The 18,219-nt window shown below is 40.9% G+C and overlaps 1 protein-coding gene across 1 annotated transcript in view; it reads left to right on the forward strand.

Moving 5' to 3' along the window:
• The first annotated feature begins 10,995 nt into the window (after positions 1-10,995).
• Positions 10,996-18,219, forward strand: part of CFAP65 (cilia and flagella associated protein 65) — a 36,920-nt gene continuing 29,696 nt past the window's right edge. Inside the window, exons 1-7 of the mRNA XM_060773269.2 lie at positions 10,996-11,051; positions 12,056-12,158; positions 13,231-13,397; positions 14,515-14,711; positions 15,474-15,619; positions 16,302-16,524; positions 17,493-17,758. Of these exons, the coding sequence (XP_060629252.2) occupies positions 12,117-12,158; positions 13,231-13,397; positions 14,515-14,711; positions 15,474-15,619; positions 16,302-16,524; positions 17,493-17,758 (1,041 nt within the window). The 5' untranslated portion in view covers positions 10,996-11,051; positions 12,056-12,116. The remainder of the gene's footprint in view (positions 11,052-12,055; positions 12,159-13,230; positions 13,398-14,514; positions 14,712-15,473; positions 15,620-16,301; positions 16,525-17,492; positions 17,759-18,219) is intronic.

Below are 18,219 nucleotides of genomic sequence, written 5' to 3' on the forward strand. Positions count from 1 at the left end.
GACCTCAAAAGCAGAGCAGCAAGAGCATCTGGAAATCAGCTTCAACCTATCAAAAAGCCGTTTTGTTTCCATGTCCTGCTAACAGACTTTTAAAGAGACACTTCCTGGGCTGATGCCCTGCTGAAACTGTGCCAATTAATTTATGTGTGTTTGGAATATATTTATCTTGTAATTGTTATTGTACTGAGGTGGAAACCTATCCCGGCATTCCCCTTACATTGGTATAAAGACATGTACTACAGAATATCAGCAGGCTGTGAATTGCTTGGCTGACAATAGCCTCAAGGTATTTTGGGTCAAAGTTATTAACTGATTCTTGAGGAATCAGCATCAAAAGCCATGCACCTTGCAATATAATACCAGTTCTCTAGGGCTGGGTCTACACTGCCCTATATCCCAGGATCCAATCTCAAATTATCTGCTTTGAACATCATCTGCTTTTGAATATGAGTCTACACTGCCAAATAATCTGAGATAGGTCACAGGTTTGAATCCAGGGAGAGCATGGATGAGCTCCCTCTGTCAGCTCCAGCTCCCCATGTGGGGACATGAGAGAAGCCTCCCATAAGGATGGGAAAACATCAAAACATCCAGGCGTCCCCTGGGCAATGTCTTTGCAGACAGCCAATTGTCTCACACCAGAAATGACTTGCAGTTTCTCAAGTCACTCCTGACACGAAAAAAACAACAACAACAACAACTGCCATAACCAGATAATCTGGGATCAGATCTTGGGATATACGGCAGTGTAGATCCAGTCTAGCTCTTCAGCCATTATTGATGAAGATCAATCTTTGTTTATGCCAGTTGGTATGAACCATGGCAGTTTCCACCCTTCTGGGTAGTATCTTTTTCAAAAGCAGGGGGAAAAAAACCCCAGGTAGAGTCACAGGTAGTGGAAAGACATTCCAGAACCAGACATGTTCACACATTGGGTATAGAATGGCTATGATATTTCAGCCTGTAAGGTGGCAACAGTAATCTGGGAATAGGTATTATCAAATCATGGCTATGAACAGCTGTAATAGGAGTGGATTAAACTCTATGTACTCAGTTGTCTGCATGATATTGTTAGGACGACTTCCATGATGAACCACACAACAGTGTTGTACACATATCCCAGAGAGCAAGCCACAACAGCCAGATTTACTACTATTCTATTTCTTTTAATTTTAGTTTTTTCTTGGTGTCTTACAAAAATTAAAACAAAGTGAGTTTGGCATCATATAAAAATAAAAACTCAACAGAATTAAAAGCAATGAAAAGGATGCAGACTGAAAACAAAAACAACAAATATAAGCAACACAACACATGATGATAACCCCTTCACCACTGAGCATTCAAATTCCAGCTGAATCAAACAGATTGTCACCTGCTGAGGTAAGGATTATTCTATTCTCTCTAGGACCCATTATACACTGCCATATAATCCACATTATCTGCTGTGAACTGGATTATATGGGTCTACACTGCCATATAATCCAGTTCAAAACAGATAATCTGGATTTGGCAGTGTAGAAGGGACCTCAGAAAGGAATTCCAAACCCTGGGAGCAGCTGCTGATGCTGGCTCCACACTGCCACATAATCCAGATTATCAAAGTAGATAATCCAGATTATCTGTTTTGAATTGGATTATATGTCTGTTCTGCCAAATAATCCAATTTAAAGCAGGTGTGTGGCAGTGTTGATGGGGCCTCAGAAGGCCCTGTCCCATGTTCCTACCAGTTGTATCAGTGACAATGTTAGGACAGAGAAAAGAGCCACCCAGAAGATCTCAGAATACAGGCAGATTCTTATGGGTAAATAATCCTAAACATATCCTGGCTTTATCAATTGCAAGCAGCATTTTGAGTTGTGTCCAGAAACAGATCAGCAGCCAAGGGAGCTGCTCCATCCAGGAAGTTGTGTGCTCCTTGTAGCCAGCCCATTAACAGTCTGTCAACAGCTCTCTGGACCAGCTTTCCAGTTTCCAAACAAAGGCAGTAACCTAAACATGACACTGTAAACATACATCAGATCAGGCTGCACAAAAGGAAGGAGCCAGTATTGTTTAACACACTGCTTCTTTCTCGGTGTGGCATCCAGAAACTTGGTTGTTAATATCAACCTGATAAAAAGTAGATTTCAGACTGATTTTGCTGTTAATATGATAAGAGGTGTGCCATGATACCCATGGGGGCAAACTTGGGTATGTCTGATTCTCTCATTCAAAAAGGAAGGCAGACAAACCTTTGAATAAATTTGGATCTACACTGTCACATTTAAAACACATGTAGTTTGACCCCAAGGTCCTGAGCACAGACAGTTGTGCCTCAAAGAATCCTGATATGTATTCTGTATTCATACTGGTGAAGGTGAATGCTGCATTTCTCAGAAGGGATGCAAAAAATTCAGCATATCAAAAGAAGAGATCTTCAATGCTATAAGACCTCAAGTAAAATGGAGACCTAACATTGAAATATTGTACAGTATAAACGGCTGGTGAGCATATTGAGTGGGGCAGAGGGGGAACTGATTCAATGGGACTGGCCGGATCTACACTGCCTTATATCCCAGATTATCTTCTTATCCCAGATTATATGAGTCTATACTACCAGATAATCTGGGATGAGATCCTCGGATATAGGGCAGTGTAGATCCAGCTTGATACAGAACTTGATTCAGTGGAAACCTTTCCAGTTCTCTTCCATAACCCAGTTTGTGTCTTCCTAACACTATTATGATTATGTTATCTTTTCATTTGAATGAGCAAATGATGTGGAACTTGGTGAGGGAGCCATGTAGTATAATAGGGACATGAAAAAAGTGGGAAGAACCTTCCTTATGAATATCTTCAGTTTCCTACCCTAAAATCGCATGACATGAATTTATTACACACTTGTTGGCCACCTGCTCCAAGTAGCAACACACAGAAGTTCTGAAGAACGAGAGTGACACACAGAGACTGCAGAGAGCAACTGCAGCTCAATGTGTATTAAAGTGGTGTGTTAGAGGTATGGGCTCAAATAATGCTTGTTGTGTTCCTTCAAGTCATTTCTGGCTTTATGGTGGTCCAAAGATGACCCTGTCATTGGCGACATTTGTTCAGAGGTGGTTTGCAATTTTCTTCCTCTGAGGCTTTTTTTTTGGTCATGTCAGCAGCGACTTGAGAAACTTCTGGTGTGAGAGAATTGGCCGTCTGCAAGGACGTTGCCCAGGGGATGCCCGGATGAGTTGATGTTTTTATCATCCTTGTGGGAGGCTTCTCTCATGTCCCCGCATGAGGAGCTGGAGTTGATAGAGGGAGCTCATCCGCCTCTCCCCGGATTCGAACCTGTGACCTTCAGTCCTGCTGGCACAGGGGTTTAACCCACTGCGCCACCAGGGGCTCCTCTGAGGCTGAGAGTGTGTGACTTGCCTAAGGTCAATCAGAGGATTTCCATGGCTGAGTGGGGATTCAAACCATGTTCTCCAACATTCAGACCATTGCACCACACTGGCTCTATATTAAAAATACATTTCTGCAATTTCATCTTTATTTTCTGGCTTTCTTTCAAGACCTTAGAATAACATTTATTAAAATAAAATGCCCCTGAAATCTTGGCTGTCACACATAGCTCAGTGTCGTTAAACCATTACTTCAGAGTTCTAACAGAGGAAATTCTCTTAGTGAAGCTCTGTATTAGATATCTAACAACATCTGCAGGGCCATCTATATCCGACCTTTCTCTGCAGCCTAAAAGATAATTAAAATGTTTTGTAGAATGCAGAGTTTCACTGAATATGCCATATATTGTGGGATTAGATTTATATCTCATGTTTGCCAGGTTGGATGCTAACATAATTTTAAAAAGATTTAGAAAAATACCTCCCATAAGACTTTAGGTCAGTGGTTCTCAACCTGTGGGTCCCCAGATGTTCTGGCCTTCAACTTCAGAGCATGATGGAGTCTCCTCTGGAAGTTTTTAAGCAGAGGCTGGATGAACAGCTCTTACCATCAGTAAGTTCTTACTAATGTTTAGGTGGAATCTTTTTTTCCTGCAATTTGAATCTGTTGCTCCATGTCCCAGGGCCCTTCTACATAGCCATACATCCCAGAATATCAAAGCAGAAAATCCCACAATATCTTCTTTGAACTGGGATATGAATCCATACTGCTATATATCCCAGTTCAAAGCAGAAAATGTGGAATTTTATTCAGCTGTGTGGAAGGAGCCTAGTCTCCTGAGCAGCGGTAAACAAGCTTGCAGTTGAGATTCCTTGAAGCCGTGTGCTTTACGTCCTTTATTTATCATCATTGGGCACACAGAAAAAATCGGAGCCATGGTTCCTTGGTATTCTTAAGGTGGATAGGCCTTGTTCTTACGAAATTGGCACAATCAACCTGCCCTCTTTAGCATAAACCAATTCTCTAGCTTTGTATTTATACAAGACAGGTAGCAAAGAATTGGGGTCTCAGGAACCCCATACTGCATTTTGATGGAAATCCCTGGCTTATCACATCCTTGGTTAGAAAAAAAAAACCCTACCACCAGAGTCCCAGGATATAAAAAGTTGCAACCTAAGTAGAAGCATATGGGGTAAGTGGCATGTGGCAGAGAAAAAGATGCAAGAAGTGAGTATATCAGGGTGTCACAGGTCGAAACATTCTCATTGATAGGCCATGACAGGTTTAATTTCCAGAGTACACCCATTAAAGTGATGGATGGTGGCATTTGGCGCATGCAGAATCTGTTTGTGGCTCCTTGCCATTGAGCAAGCATGTTATTTAGTGGCTTGTATTTATGAGATTATTTTTCCTGCTGCATCTGGGCATCTGCCCAGTTTTGAGGAAGGAGCGATAGTAGGAGAGAGAGGAAATGGAGATGATTTACAGTCATTTAGCAACATGATTCAGAATGTAAACAGACATACTGCATTAAGGATACATTTCTTTCTCTTCTTTGCCTATCTCAGAACTAGTGCCATTTTACAACACGAAGGGCACGTCAAGGACATTTCCAGAATCCATTTTTCCTTCTCTCTCAGACAGGGGACTAAGCAACGTGGTTTCGGTATTTGCCATCATAGCAGGAAACCTAGTAGGAAATTGCTATGGAGTGTCAAACTATGAGCCATTTAAAGAAATTCCACTTTCCAGGAGCATCTCAAAAAAGCAAAAAGCATCACAGCTTTGATACATGGAAGACAAAGGCTCCACGTACACTGACCATTCAATACACTTCAAAGTTGCTTCAAACAGCAGTGGCCAGGCAACAAACTCCCACAAAATTGCACAAAAAAAAAAGCCCTACATGTACATCCATACTCTGTGTGTTGTGTATTCACTATCCGGGCTTCAAATTGGCTCCCGGATTTCCTATATAATCACCTGCACAGCAAATCCACTTTCTTCAATACCATTTTGAAGCTATATTAACTGTCAGTGTAGATGGGCCCTAAATCACACCATTGTAGGCATGTTTAATTGTGATTAGAAAATTATAGTCAAGAGTCTGATTGTTTCACAGTGTCGAATTCAAATTTATTCCCTGCATTCAATCTGCTCCCCAAACTGTCCCGTCTCCAATGCACTTTTCCCTGTAGGCTTCCTTTCTAACAGCAAAATGCTGCTGTTCTTGACCATGATTTTGCTTCCCTTTGTACTCCTCCAATAGACTTCCCTTTTCTCAGATGTGTTAATCCTTCCTTCTAGTGTTGATTCTTCCTTCAATAGACCTACATGGACTAAAAAATTGCAATAAGAATGAAAAAGAAATTAACATGAAAGATCAGGGTATAGGGTTACAGCCTGTGTTAGACGGGGTTACACTCCCCCTGAAGGTGCAGGTTTGCAGCTTGTGAGTTCTCCTGGACTCATTGCTAAGCATGGAAACTCAGGTGTCAGCGGTGGCCAGGGGAGCATTCACACAATTAAAACTTGTGTGCCAGTTGCACCTGTACCTTGGGAAGTCAGACTTGGCCACGGTGGTCCACGCTCTTGTTACATCTTGAACTACTGCAATGCACTCTATGTGCGTTTGCCTATGAAGATTGTTCAGAAGCTTCAGGAGGTCCAACGGGCGGTACCCAGATTCCTCACTGGCAGCATACAGGGAGCATACAACCCCTCATTGTGTCAGCTCCACTGGCTGCCAGTCTGCTACTGAGCACAATTCAAAGTGCTGGCTTTAGCCTATAAATCCCTAGACGCTGGTCCAGCTTACCTGTCTGAAGGGATCTCTCTTTATAAGCCAGTTAGACGATTAAGACCAGCTAGGAAAGTCCTGCTCTTGGTCCCACTGCCGTCGCAGGTACGATTGGTAGGGATGAGAGACACGGTCATCTTCTCAGTGGTGGCCCCTCGGCTATGGAACTCCTTCCACAGCAAAATTAGATTGGTTCCCTCCCTCCTGGCATTTAGAAAACAACAAAAAACTTGGTTATACAAACAAGCATTTGTTGACAACAATAATGTAGCAGATGGGTGACAACCTCGGGATCAGTGCAATGTTAATTTTTTTTTAGTTTTTAATGGTTTAATTTATAGTGTGATATACTGTTTTTATGGTATGTGAGGCAATGAATTTTTGCTATTTATTTGATGTGAACTGCTTTGAGTCCCCCCAGGGGTGAGTAAGGTAAAGGTAAAGGTTTTGCCCTGACATTAAGTCCAGTCGTGTCTCACTCTGGGGGCTGGTTCTCACCTCTATGTCTAAGTCGAAGAGCCGGTGCTGCCCATAGACGCCTCCAAGGTCAAGTGGCTAGCATGATTGCATGGAGTGCCGTTATCTTCCCGCAGAAGCGGTACCTATTGATCTACTCACATTTGCATATCTTTGAACTGCTAGGTTGGCAGTAGCTGGGACTGACAGCGGAAGCTCACCCCGCTCCTTGGATTTGAACTCACAAGTTCAGCAGCTGAGTGCTTTAACCCTCTGCGCCACTGGGGGCTCCAGTGGGGTGAGAAAAGCAGTTGTTGTTTGTTGTTGTTGTTCATTCGTTCTGTCATTTCCAACTCTTCGTGACCTCATGGATAAGTCCACGCCAGAGCTCCCTGTCAGCCGTCACCTCCCCCAGCTCCTTCAGAGTCAAGCCAGTCACTTCAAGGATGCCATCCATCCATCTTGCCCTTGGTCGGCCCCTCTTCCTTTTTCCTTCCATTTTCCCCAGCATCATTCTCTTCTCCAAGCTTTCCTGTCTTCTCATGATGTGGCCAAAGTACTTCAACTTTGTCTCTACTATCCTTCCCTCCAATAAGCAGTCGGGCTTTATTTCCTGAAGTATGGACTGGTTAAATAAATACAAATAAAGATTGACTGTGTGTGAATCACTCTTGTAAAATTTTGAAATGTGTAGCTAATAACTACCTGATAAAAATAGTTGTAGCACAAAATAGCTACTACAGAGACTTTACATTAATTCGTCTTGTGTGGTTTTATTTTAAAATCCATTTTAAATTTGATTTCAATTTTTTATGGAACCCCTATCACGATTGATTTCTTTTTAATTAATTACTTAATTAATTTAATTTTTTTTAAAAAAATAATTATTATGCCATTGTACCGTAATAGTAATGGCGAATACTATATAAAATGTTTTTTAAAATGTTAAAAAGTAACATTGCAGGGAAGTCGTGGAGAGATCACACAATAAAGGTGCTTGAATAGTGATGTTCAAAGGTACGGATTGAGCTGTTATTTGCACTATAACTGTTGGAAGTCAACTTCACACTGTTCAAGACTGCAGTCCTCAATAAGGACCAATTAGTTAGTATTAGGCTAGGCTGAGGGAAGGCTGACTGTCAATGTATCTGTTTATTCTCTCTCTCTCTCTTACTCCTCCCATGCAAGGCATAGAGAAGAAGGATGCATCTACATTAGGCATGGGCAAACTTGGGCCCTCCAGGTGTTTTGGACTACAACTCCCACTTAAGCGGCTGAGGGGGAAAAGGAAGGGGCCTGAGGCTGTTAGGAATGGTGGGAGTTGTAGTCCAAAACACCTGGAGGGCCCAAGTTTGCCCATGCCTAAACTACACTATAGAATTATTGCAGTTTGACACTTTAATTGCCAGGCTCATTGAACTCTAGGAGTTGTAGATTGGTGAGGCCCCAGCACTCTTTGGCAAAGAAGTCTAAAGACCTTGTAAAACTACAACTCCATAATTCCACCGCATACAGCCATGGCAGTTAAACTGGTAACAAACTGTATTAATTCTATGGTGGAGATGCACAGCCTGCAACACAGCTCCCTGGATTATTTCTCCTCCTGTGGACTCCGCCCCTTTCATGCCCGTTTTCTTTCGCAATCGTGAAAAGAATGTCTCTCTGGGAGAGCCGTAGTTGGTTGCTGGGGGAACCGTCCTCGCGGCTTCCAAGTCCGGTTTCCATAGCAGCGACGCCGCTGGTGAGAGGAGGAGGAGTATTAAGGTTTTAGTGTGTGTTTATTTTACTAAAAGTCTTTATTGACCTTCTGTAGAAAATAGATACAAGTGGAGAATACCTTATTCGGAATTGGGTGGTTGTAGGTTTTTCGGGCTATATGGCCATGTTCTAGAAGCATTCTCTCTTGACGTTTCGCCTGCATCTACGGCAAGCATCCTCAGAAGTTGTAAGACCTCACAACTTCTGAGGATGCTTGCCATAGATGCAGGTGAAACGTCAGGAGAGAATGCTTCTAGAACAACTTCTGAGGATGCTTGCCATAGATGCAGGCGAAACTTCAGGAGAGAATGCTTCTATAACATGGCCATACAGCCCAAAAAACCTACAACCACCCAGTGATTCCAGCCATGAAAGCCTTCAACAATACTTATTCAGAATTCCCGAAATGCTCGAAAATTAGGAATTGTTTACTGGGTGGCCCACTGGTGGCATAGTGGGTTAAACTGCTGAGCTGCTGACCTTGCTGACCGAAAGGTCGACGGTTCGAATCCAGGGAGCGGGACAAGCTCCCGGTGTTATCCCCAGCTTCTGCCAACCCAGAAGTTCGAAAACATGCAAATGTGAGTAGAGCAATAGGTAACATTCCAGCGGGAAGGTAACGGTGCTCCATGCAGTCATGCTGGCCACATGACCTAGGAGGCGTCTACGGACAACGCCGGCTCTTCGGCTTAGAAATGGAGATGAGCACCAACCCCCAGAGTCGGATATGATAAAACGTAATGTTGAGGGAAAAACCTTTACCTTTGCTTTACTGGGTGGCTTGTGCTTTTTCTTTCTATTGCAATAATTTGTGCTCAGTGGACACAAACTTTGGCTTCATGCACAACGTTATTAAAAGTATTGGGTATACTATCACCTTCAGGATATTTGTACAAGGTGTGCATATGAATAATAAATAAATGTTGTGTTTAGACCTGGGTCTCATTTTCTACACATTTCACTGTGTACAAAGATGAAAATAGAAAAAAAGGGGGTATTTCAAATTATTATTATTATTATTATTATTATTATTATTATTATTATGCTTGTTTATTCTCCACTTTTTTCTCCCCACAAAGGAGACTCCAAGTATTACAAGCATTTCAATACAATTTAAAACCTAAAATATGGAAATATTAAAATTGAATTGCATATTTTTGGTTAAAATCCTACCGGCTGTTAGGAATTGTGGGAGTTGAAGCCCAAAACACCTGGAGGGCCAAACTTTGCCCATGCCTGATCTACACTGTCAAATTAGTGTGTTTTCACACCAATTTTAGTGCAGGGGCTTAATGCTATGGGATTTTGGGAGTTGTAGTTTCACAAGGTCTTCAGCTTCCTCTGCCAAAGTGGGCTTGTTCTTCTCCAGACTATAACTCACAGGGTGAAATAGCATTGAGCCATGGCAGTTCAAGTGGTATTAACTTGCCAGTGTACCCAAAAAATTAATTTATTGCATTGTGCATTCTTTTGGAGAAATATTTTAGTAATGATTTTTAGATGATCAGTTACACTACAGAAGTAACAAATATTATGAAGACTGAAATCACTAACAGCTATTCTGGAAATAAATAAATTATCTTGAATTCATAGACCCCAAACAAACACAATATAATGATATCATTTTAAACGTTTATTATGCAGCAAATCCCCATTGAATGTACAGGTTTACTCAGAGTATACATAGGATTGTGCTGGTATAGATCGTTCTCTAGAGTTAAGGATTTTCTCTGCTAAAAAAAAATGTTCATGACAAAACATTTCCTCTAAATGCAGTCTAACACAGTTTTCGTTCTGGAGAGTAAGCTGCTCCATAATTTCTGAATGGCTAGACTGTTTGAGAATGATCTTCTCCTGTCATCACAAGCTTTGACATTTTGCAGTTTTCTGAATAATTAAGATATCCTTTGGCTCTCTCAGGTGCAAAGATGCTCACTCATTTAAATAGATGCACATCCAGCTCAGACCCTCTTCAAAGGCTCTGCCATAGTGGTAGAAAGCAGGTCAGTAATTTTTATGACTCAGATTGTTTTACACTTGAAATGCTGAGCAGTGTTATTTCCACTGACATTATCTTTGTTCAGGGGTGGGAGTAGTGTAATCATCACAAAAAAATCAGCTAAAGATGCTTTTTTTGGGGTGGTGGTGGTGGTGACTAAAACAGCATTTGGAGACATGAACCCAAAACACTTTCTATATGTGTTGTGAAATTACTTCCAGCCATTAGAAACATCACTTCCAGCCATTAGAAACATCACTGAAAATGATGTCCATTTTGTGGCCCTCAGGAGGTCGGGGGGGGGGGGGGTGTTGGGGGGGGGAAGCAAAAATACCCCTAGGACCCTTGATGTCATCCCTGTCTTAACTTTTCTAGTTATTTGCTCATAAGTATTGATATTAGAATACTTTCTCTTGCTAATTCTTTGGGTACGCAATAACTTGTTGTCTGGATACAGTCATGCCCAGTTACAACTTGCTTGTCCCTATTTCTTCAGAAGCCGGCGATGTCTGTGCAGGAGTCTACTCTAAGGAAAATTAAGAAGAATATTTTTGCGGGCATTGAAGTCGCTGAGACTCTCAATTGGCAAGGATGGTGTCTAGGAAGAGAATTCACAAAACACTTAACTTTGAGAAACGTGTGTCTGAAACCACAGAAACTAAAATTCAGGTATGTAGGTCATACCAAAGACAGGAGGAACTGTTCTCCTCTAAGCACCTTCCTCTCAACCCATGTTAATAAAACCTTCTGTTGCAGCCTAAAAAAACATGGATTTTAAAGCAGGCTTTTGGCCTCCAGAAGGCTGAAATGGGCCCATATGAGATTGACACTTCAGCACTTTAGTTGTGATTTGAAGGCAGCTAGTTTTAATGACAGATGGTGTGTGTTTAAAACTGTGTTTTTAGTTTATTTGATGTGTTCATAGTGATTGTTTTTTATAACTTTTATGTGATATTGTTCTTATACTCATGTACTGTTTATGTTATATACTACACTTCTAGTGCCTTGTAAGCCACCCCGAGTACCTTTTAGGAGATGGTGGTGGGATATAGATAAAGATTATTATTATTATTATTATTATTATTATTATTATTATTATTACTACTCAGAAAACATGTCCACAAAGAAAGGAATATGCAAGAGTGATACATTAATAAATACTTGTCATCACCCCATCTTTTTAAACAAGCCTGGAAACTTCTGTCGGATTTCTTGGACCTAAATAATTTTTCTTTGCTTTTTAATACCCTTACTGGATTGTGTAGGTTTTCTGATATGCAGCAATTCTAATTATCATCATAAACATTTTCATTAATATTGGCCAAGCTCCTGTATCAGAAGTTACAATGTTTAACTTTACAATGGCAGAAATATGTTGCTGACATGATGTGCAACTGTTCTAGTGACCTGCGATGTATAGCTTTATGCATTTGGTTTATGATTATGTAACTTCCCAATAGAATGCCAGCCAGTATCTTTATAGTGCTGTTTTTTAAAATGTTTATTTGATTTTTTTCTGAATGCCACAGTGGAACACATCTGATTTCACAATGTTATTTGGTCAATTCACGTATGAGTACAAACACTCAGCACCATATATTGTTAACATTTTGTAGTCACAATTTTTATTATGTCTTGAACAAAATGTGTTATGTTTTTGGTTTTAATTCCAGACCTCCCACTACACATTTCTTCATTACCATTTTTCCCCAGCCGATAATTTTGAGTCCTGGCATGTCTATAGCTCTGCCCGTCATCTTCCGTCCTTTGGAAAAGGTATAGTGGGGGTATTTGCTACTCCTTTAGAATCACCAATATAATTGTGTATTACCTTGATATCTCCCCCGCACCCCTGCCGCAGCTCTCATTTTCTAACTTGATAAGCAAAGAAAAAAACAAGAGAGATGAATATTGAACTAGCTGACTTATGCAAGGATTGAGCTGGTATGCTCCCTCTGGGACTTGTAGGCCCTGCTGTTTCTCAAAATTTATTCTTAGTTTGCTGTCACAGATACATGAATTCCAGTTAAAGCTTTCCTTTTCACATAATTGGAAGGAATCCAAATCTCAGGAAAGCAATGAGTAGTCTCTTAGGTGCAGTAAGAATAGTGAAATATTGGCTATAGTACAATTCAGTCTCGCTTTATTGCGTGTCATTCTTTGGGTGAAAGGTGGCATAAAAATCCAGTAAATGAATTTTTTAAAATGACCTTAATATTTACAATACTGTCCACACTACCTGCCACCTGTATAACCAACCTTAGTAAAGATATTGTAATAAAATTGAACTGGAAAAAATTAATCAGTTAATGAACTATGGGTGACCTTTATTCCTGGGTTCGGTTTAAAGGGTTGGTAATAAGCTGTTTCCTGGCTGTTTAAGTCTTCCAAATTTATCTTGAAGATTTCCTAAAGATCAGCTTTGGTGGCACCCCTCCTTTGTCCATTAAATAATAGTTGACCAGACAATACAAAAACAGGACCATCACGGAGGTGATATCACAGTTGTAAACATCTCTCCCTCAGTACATCACACTCATTTCCCATTTTAGATGGTGTTTGAAGCCTTTTTTCTGTTTTGCATTTTACAAATCTGCTGCTTATATTGTTTTTATCTTTGGATTTGGGTTCCCTTTATTGTTTTCTTGCAAGCTACTTTGGAAACTGTATTTGAAAATAATTTAAACTAATAAATTGGCCTAATAATTGCTGCTTAACTGTTCATGTTCAGTTTATTTTCTAGAAATCTCTTAGGAAGTATATATCTATACTTTCTGCTAAAGATGGCCTTCCTATTCTTTTCATCTGACATAGATCATGTCTTCATTTTGATTGTCCTCTAATGCAGAAGGAATATGAAGACAGCATCCTTTTTGAAAAGCAAGAGGGAGAGTTCTCTGTTGCACTTCGTGCCAAGCTACCACATCTTGACCTGCTTTTTCCAGACAGCATCCAACTTCCTGCCTGTGCTGTCCATGACTATACTGAAGCCTGTTTTACTGTGTACAATGATGGGTGAGTGTGCTTATGGGTAGCCTTCAGGGTTACTTACTGTCTGGATTCAAGGTGGGATGCAGTCTATTTCAGGAAATCATAAGAAGACAACTTCTGCCTCCATTAGAGCCATGATATTTGTGCTGCACATACTCCATATGAAATCTTTATACAGTAATTGCTGCTTGATTACTATGCTTTTCCTTTTTCATCCTCATCTCTTTTCCTCCTGTGCCTTTTTATGTAATAAGCACCAAATAAGAGATTTTCTTTTTTATGGGTTTGTACCTTCTGAAGAGCAGGATTTAAATATGTATTGTCAAAGGCTTTCATGGCTGGAATCACTAGGGTGTTGTTGTGATTTCTGGGCTGTTGGGCCATATTCCAGCAGCATTGTCTCTTGGCGTTTTGTCTGCATCTGTGGCTGGCATCTTCAGAGGATCCTTTGAAGATGCCAGCCACAGGTACAGGCGAAATGTCAGAAGAAAATGCTGCTAGAACATGGCCATACAGCCCAGAAACCACCTAATATCCCAGGATGCAACTCATCTAAATAAATACATGGTAAATAATACATGCAGCTGAATCATTCCTGTTGAATTCATAATTTCTTCCCACCTACCAACTCTGAAATGTAGAAATGTGATTAGTTTCTTGAAAGGATGCTGTAAACAGTTTTGAATGGGATAGCAGCAAGCTCTTGAGCTGTCAGCACTGGGAGTTGATAGGCTGATTCAATCCATGTGTTAACTTTTACGTCATATATTTGGGTCTAAAAATGTCTCTGTTCATCTCCGCAAGAAGATTCAAAGAGCAAGTTTAAATCCATACAATGGTATAGTAGCATAATGTCTGAACAATGATTGAGGGCCTTGTATGAACTGTCACTGCCGTGAAGTAACTGAGTAACCCTAAGTAAAGCTCCCACCAGCCTTCTCCCTGCAGACATGAAATTTGTTTTATCAGATATCAATATAAAGTAGGTGAAATGTACTTCCTTGCTAAGAAATTGGAGGGCATGGTATGTAGCATTCCCTCCACTTCTGGTTCAGAAGGAAGGGCTGATCAGGTGCTAAATATCTTTCCAATGCTTTGAGAAAAGGTTTCTTACCAGGATTTTGTCATGTGTTCTTTCCAGGGATCTGCTGACATGCTTTAGCTGGGAGGCACCAAGCCCCTTCTCTCTTCTGCCTACCCGTGGCATATTGGATCCAGGAGAGAAGTGTACAATGAAGGTGATCTTTCAACCTCTGGTGGCTCTAGTATATGATGTATCAGCAGTTTGCAATTTTGGAGATACTTGCGAGAAGAAGGCCATCAGGCTCAAAGCTGTTGGTGAGGACTCTAGAAGTCAGGGCACCCAACATAGGTCATAATGTTAGATTTTGTTAATTCAGTTTCCTTTTACCACACTGGAACGCCATGTGTTGAGACGGCATGGGATATGTCATCCTGTTTTCTTTTTTGCATAGTATCTTAACACTTGGCTTTATCTGATTATTAGGAACATCTCTAATTTGATCCTATTTTTTATTTGCTTGGTTCCTAATTCCATCATATTTTCTGTAATTTGCTGTATAGCCATACTCCCAAAGTATCTACCTAAAATTATGCCTAATGACTGTTTAAAATCCTTGTGCTGCTTGATGAATGTTTAGATACCTTCCATGCAAAATGGCACATTTTATAAAACAATGTGTTTTCTTTCTGAACATTTCTGTTGTGAGTGCATCTAACTCCCAGAGCCTGAAGGAACAAGTAAATCCCAGGCTAGATTGTATTCTTCTGGACAAAATTTTCTTCTTAGGAAATGATTACCATATTATTAACCAATATGGCTTTAATTCATTTTTATGTTTGATGTCTCTTATTTCTATGTGTTTCATTCTTGACAGTCCATTCATTGTGATGGGTTGAGTCTTGTACAGAAGGCACATTACTAATCCCAGAATGTTTTTGCAGCATCTTGATCCACCCTAAAGCAAAACGATGAGCTTGGAAAGTAGGCAAAGTGAAACGAATCCCTGAATTTGCACACTTTGAGAATAGAAAGATTCTGTAGTTGCCTATTAAATATTTTCTCACTTGTCCCTGCAGCTAAATATCCCCACCTGCTGGTGAATGTGCCTGAAGACCCTTATGAAGATCCTCGGTTTAAAAGTTTCCAGGATGTGCTCTCTTTTGGGTCTGTTGCTGTTGGAAGAACTGTGGAAAAATATGTGCAGATCTTCAATGTGTCTGTGGTACAGAAAACTGATCCTTGAATTTGAAGTAGTTAGTCAAATATATATATTCTAACTTTCTTTGTCAGTATCTATAGCAGTGGTCCTCAATCTGTGGGTCCCCAGATGTTTTGGCCTTCAACTCCAAGAAATCCTAGCAGCTGGTAAACTAGCTGGGATTTCTGGAAGTTGTAGGCCAAAACACCTGGGGACCCACAGGTTGAGAACCCTTGACCTATTGCATGCCTGTATTTTTACACCAGTGGTTCTCAATATTTGTCCTCCAGATATTTTTAGATTTTAGCTCCTTGAATCCTGAACATTGAATTCTGAGCTGTCCCCTGAAAAATCCTCAGACTAGGCTACTAAAAAGAGCAGGCAGATGCCCATGAGTTTCCATTCTCGTAGTCTTTGGTATGCTTCGCAGTATGCCCTGTATTATAGGTCCAGGGCTACAGAGAAGTCTACTGGATCTCCCTCCCAATCTTTTATTCCCCATATACACCTAATGTGATTATGTCTGCTGGTGCATCTCTGTTGCTTATTCCAAGGAGATTGTGAGTGGCTTGCATGGGAATTTAGTAATGGTTGCATTATAAGGGGAAAGTGTGCCATTTATGTTAACCTCTGCTGCAAAATGTTAAGGAAACTGTTTTGTATCCCAATGATGAGAGGGATGTAACTTTGTTTTGTCTTTTGACAGGTCAAGGCCCCGTTTACCATTAACAGACCAAAAGAAGGGGCATATCGCGATCATGTATTTTCCTGTGATATTATCCAAGCCACTGCTCCAGCTCGTGGGGCCTCAGTCATCCCTTTTCGGTTCACCCCACAGACTGTGGGCATGAAGAGCGTGGACTACTTCACTGTTATGCCGTCTGGGAACAACACACGCTCTGTTCTAAAAGTGACAGGATCATGCAAAGGTAATTGACAGTGAAAACACAAATGTTGGTATTTAACTCCTGATCACAACAGTTTTAGGATACAGAATATTTCTGGATATTAGACTTTACCATGTACAAGAGATTGCTATCTGATGTGCTTATGTTACATTCACACTACAGAAGTTGACCTTTGCAGGCTGTAGGTAATAATAATTAGAGATGTTTATTTTGGGTCTCTTTTCATTCCTGTTCTTAGAATCATAGAATCATAGAGTTGGAAGAGACTTTGTGGGCCATCCAGTCCAACCCCCTGACAAGAAGCAGGAAAATAGCATTCAAAGCACCCCTGACAGATGGCCAGCCAGCCTCTGTTTAAAAGCCTCCAAAGAAGGAGCCTCTACCACACTCTGGGGCAGAGGGTTCCACTGCTTAACAGCTCTCACAGTTAGGAAGTTATTCCTCATGTTCAGGTTGAATCTCCTTTCCTGTAGTTTGAAGGCATTGTTCTGTGTCTTAGTCTCCAAGGCAGCAGAAAACAAGCCTGCTCCCTCCTCCCTATGACTTCCCCTCACATCTTGATACATGGCCATCATGTCTCATCTCAGCCTTCCCTTCTGAAGGTTAAACATGCCCAGCTCTATAAGTCCTATAGACTTTGTGTGTTCTTTGAGGCAACTGTCACCTTCACCGTGGGTTGCTAGATAGAAATGTCTCGTACTACCTCCTTCCATTAGCAAACCGCATCTGGTCTTTCAAATAGAAAGAGGTAGATCCCATCTGTCTGGGAAGGTCTCTGTTTCTCGATTACTTTGTACAAACAAGAGTTTCCTTGTACAGCATTTGTTTGGAAGCCTTGAGACAAATACCCAGAGAAAGGTGATTAGGACCAATTAGTTCAATCGCAACAAAACTGAACAGGCAACTTTTGGAGGGCAAAAGACTGGGGACCATTGAGAGAAGGTCAGCAGCACTCATTGCATAAACATTGGTTGTATTTGTCATCCTAGGTCCTGAGGTTTCTTTTCAGCATCCCTTTGTCTACTTCAGCTGCATTAATCTTGGGGAATACTTGATACAGCCTTTAGAGATGACCAACAGCTCTGATGTCCCTGCCTACTATCAGTTTGACATAGACTGCAAGCAGAGTGTCTTTTCCATTGACTGTCCTTATGGGATCTTGGATGGGATGACCACTATCACATTGAAGGTGACATTCCAGCCCACCCACCCAATAATTTGCCATCGAAGAGTGGCTTGCCTTATTCATCAGCAGGTAAGAGGCATCAGAGGACTGCATCTTCTTTTGAAAGAGCTCTTTTGCTTGTACATTCCACTGAAGGAGCAAAATCAGTTGACTAGTACAACTCTGGTATTTCCTCTGGTGGTGCAGTGGTTTCAACCGCTGAGCTACTGAACTTTCTGACCAAAAGGTCAGTGCTTTGAATCTGGGGAGTGGGTGAGCTCCTTCTGTTAGCCCCAGCTTCTGTCAATCTAGCATGCAAATGTGAGTAGATCAATAGGTATGGACAATGCTGGCTCTTTGGCTTAGAAATATAGATGAGCACCATCCCACAGACGTGACTAGACTTAATGTCTGGGGAAAACTTTACCTTTGCTTAGTACAGTTCTGCTTATGTAATATTATTCTCACTCCAATATCTTTCTATTTGCATTCTGAAGAATATTTCTTAAACTTGACCAGAAGCACTGATTTTGATTTGTGCAGCTTCAGCT

This window comes from Anolis sagrei, chromosome 1 (genome assembly GCF_037176765.1).
Source record: "Anolis sagrei isolate rAnoSag1 chromosome 1, rAnoSag1.mat, whole genome shotgun sequence".
Taxonomy (NCBI): domain Eukaryota; kingdom Metazoa; phylum Chordata; class Lepidosauria; order Squamata; family Dactyloidae; genus Anolis; species Anolis sagrei.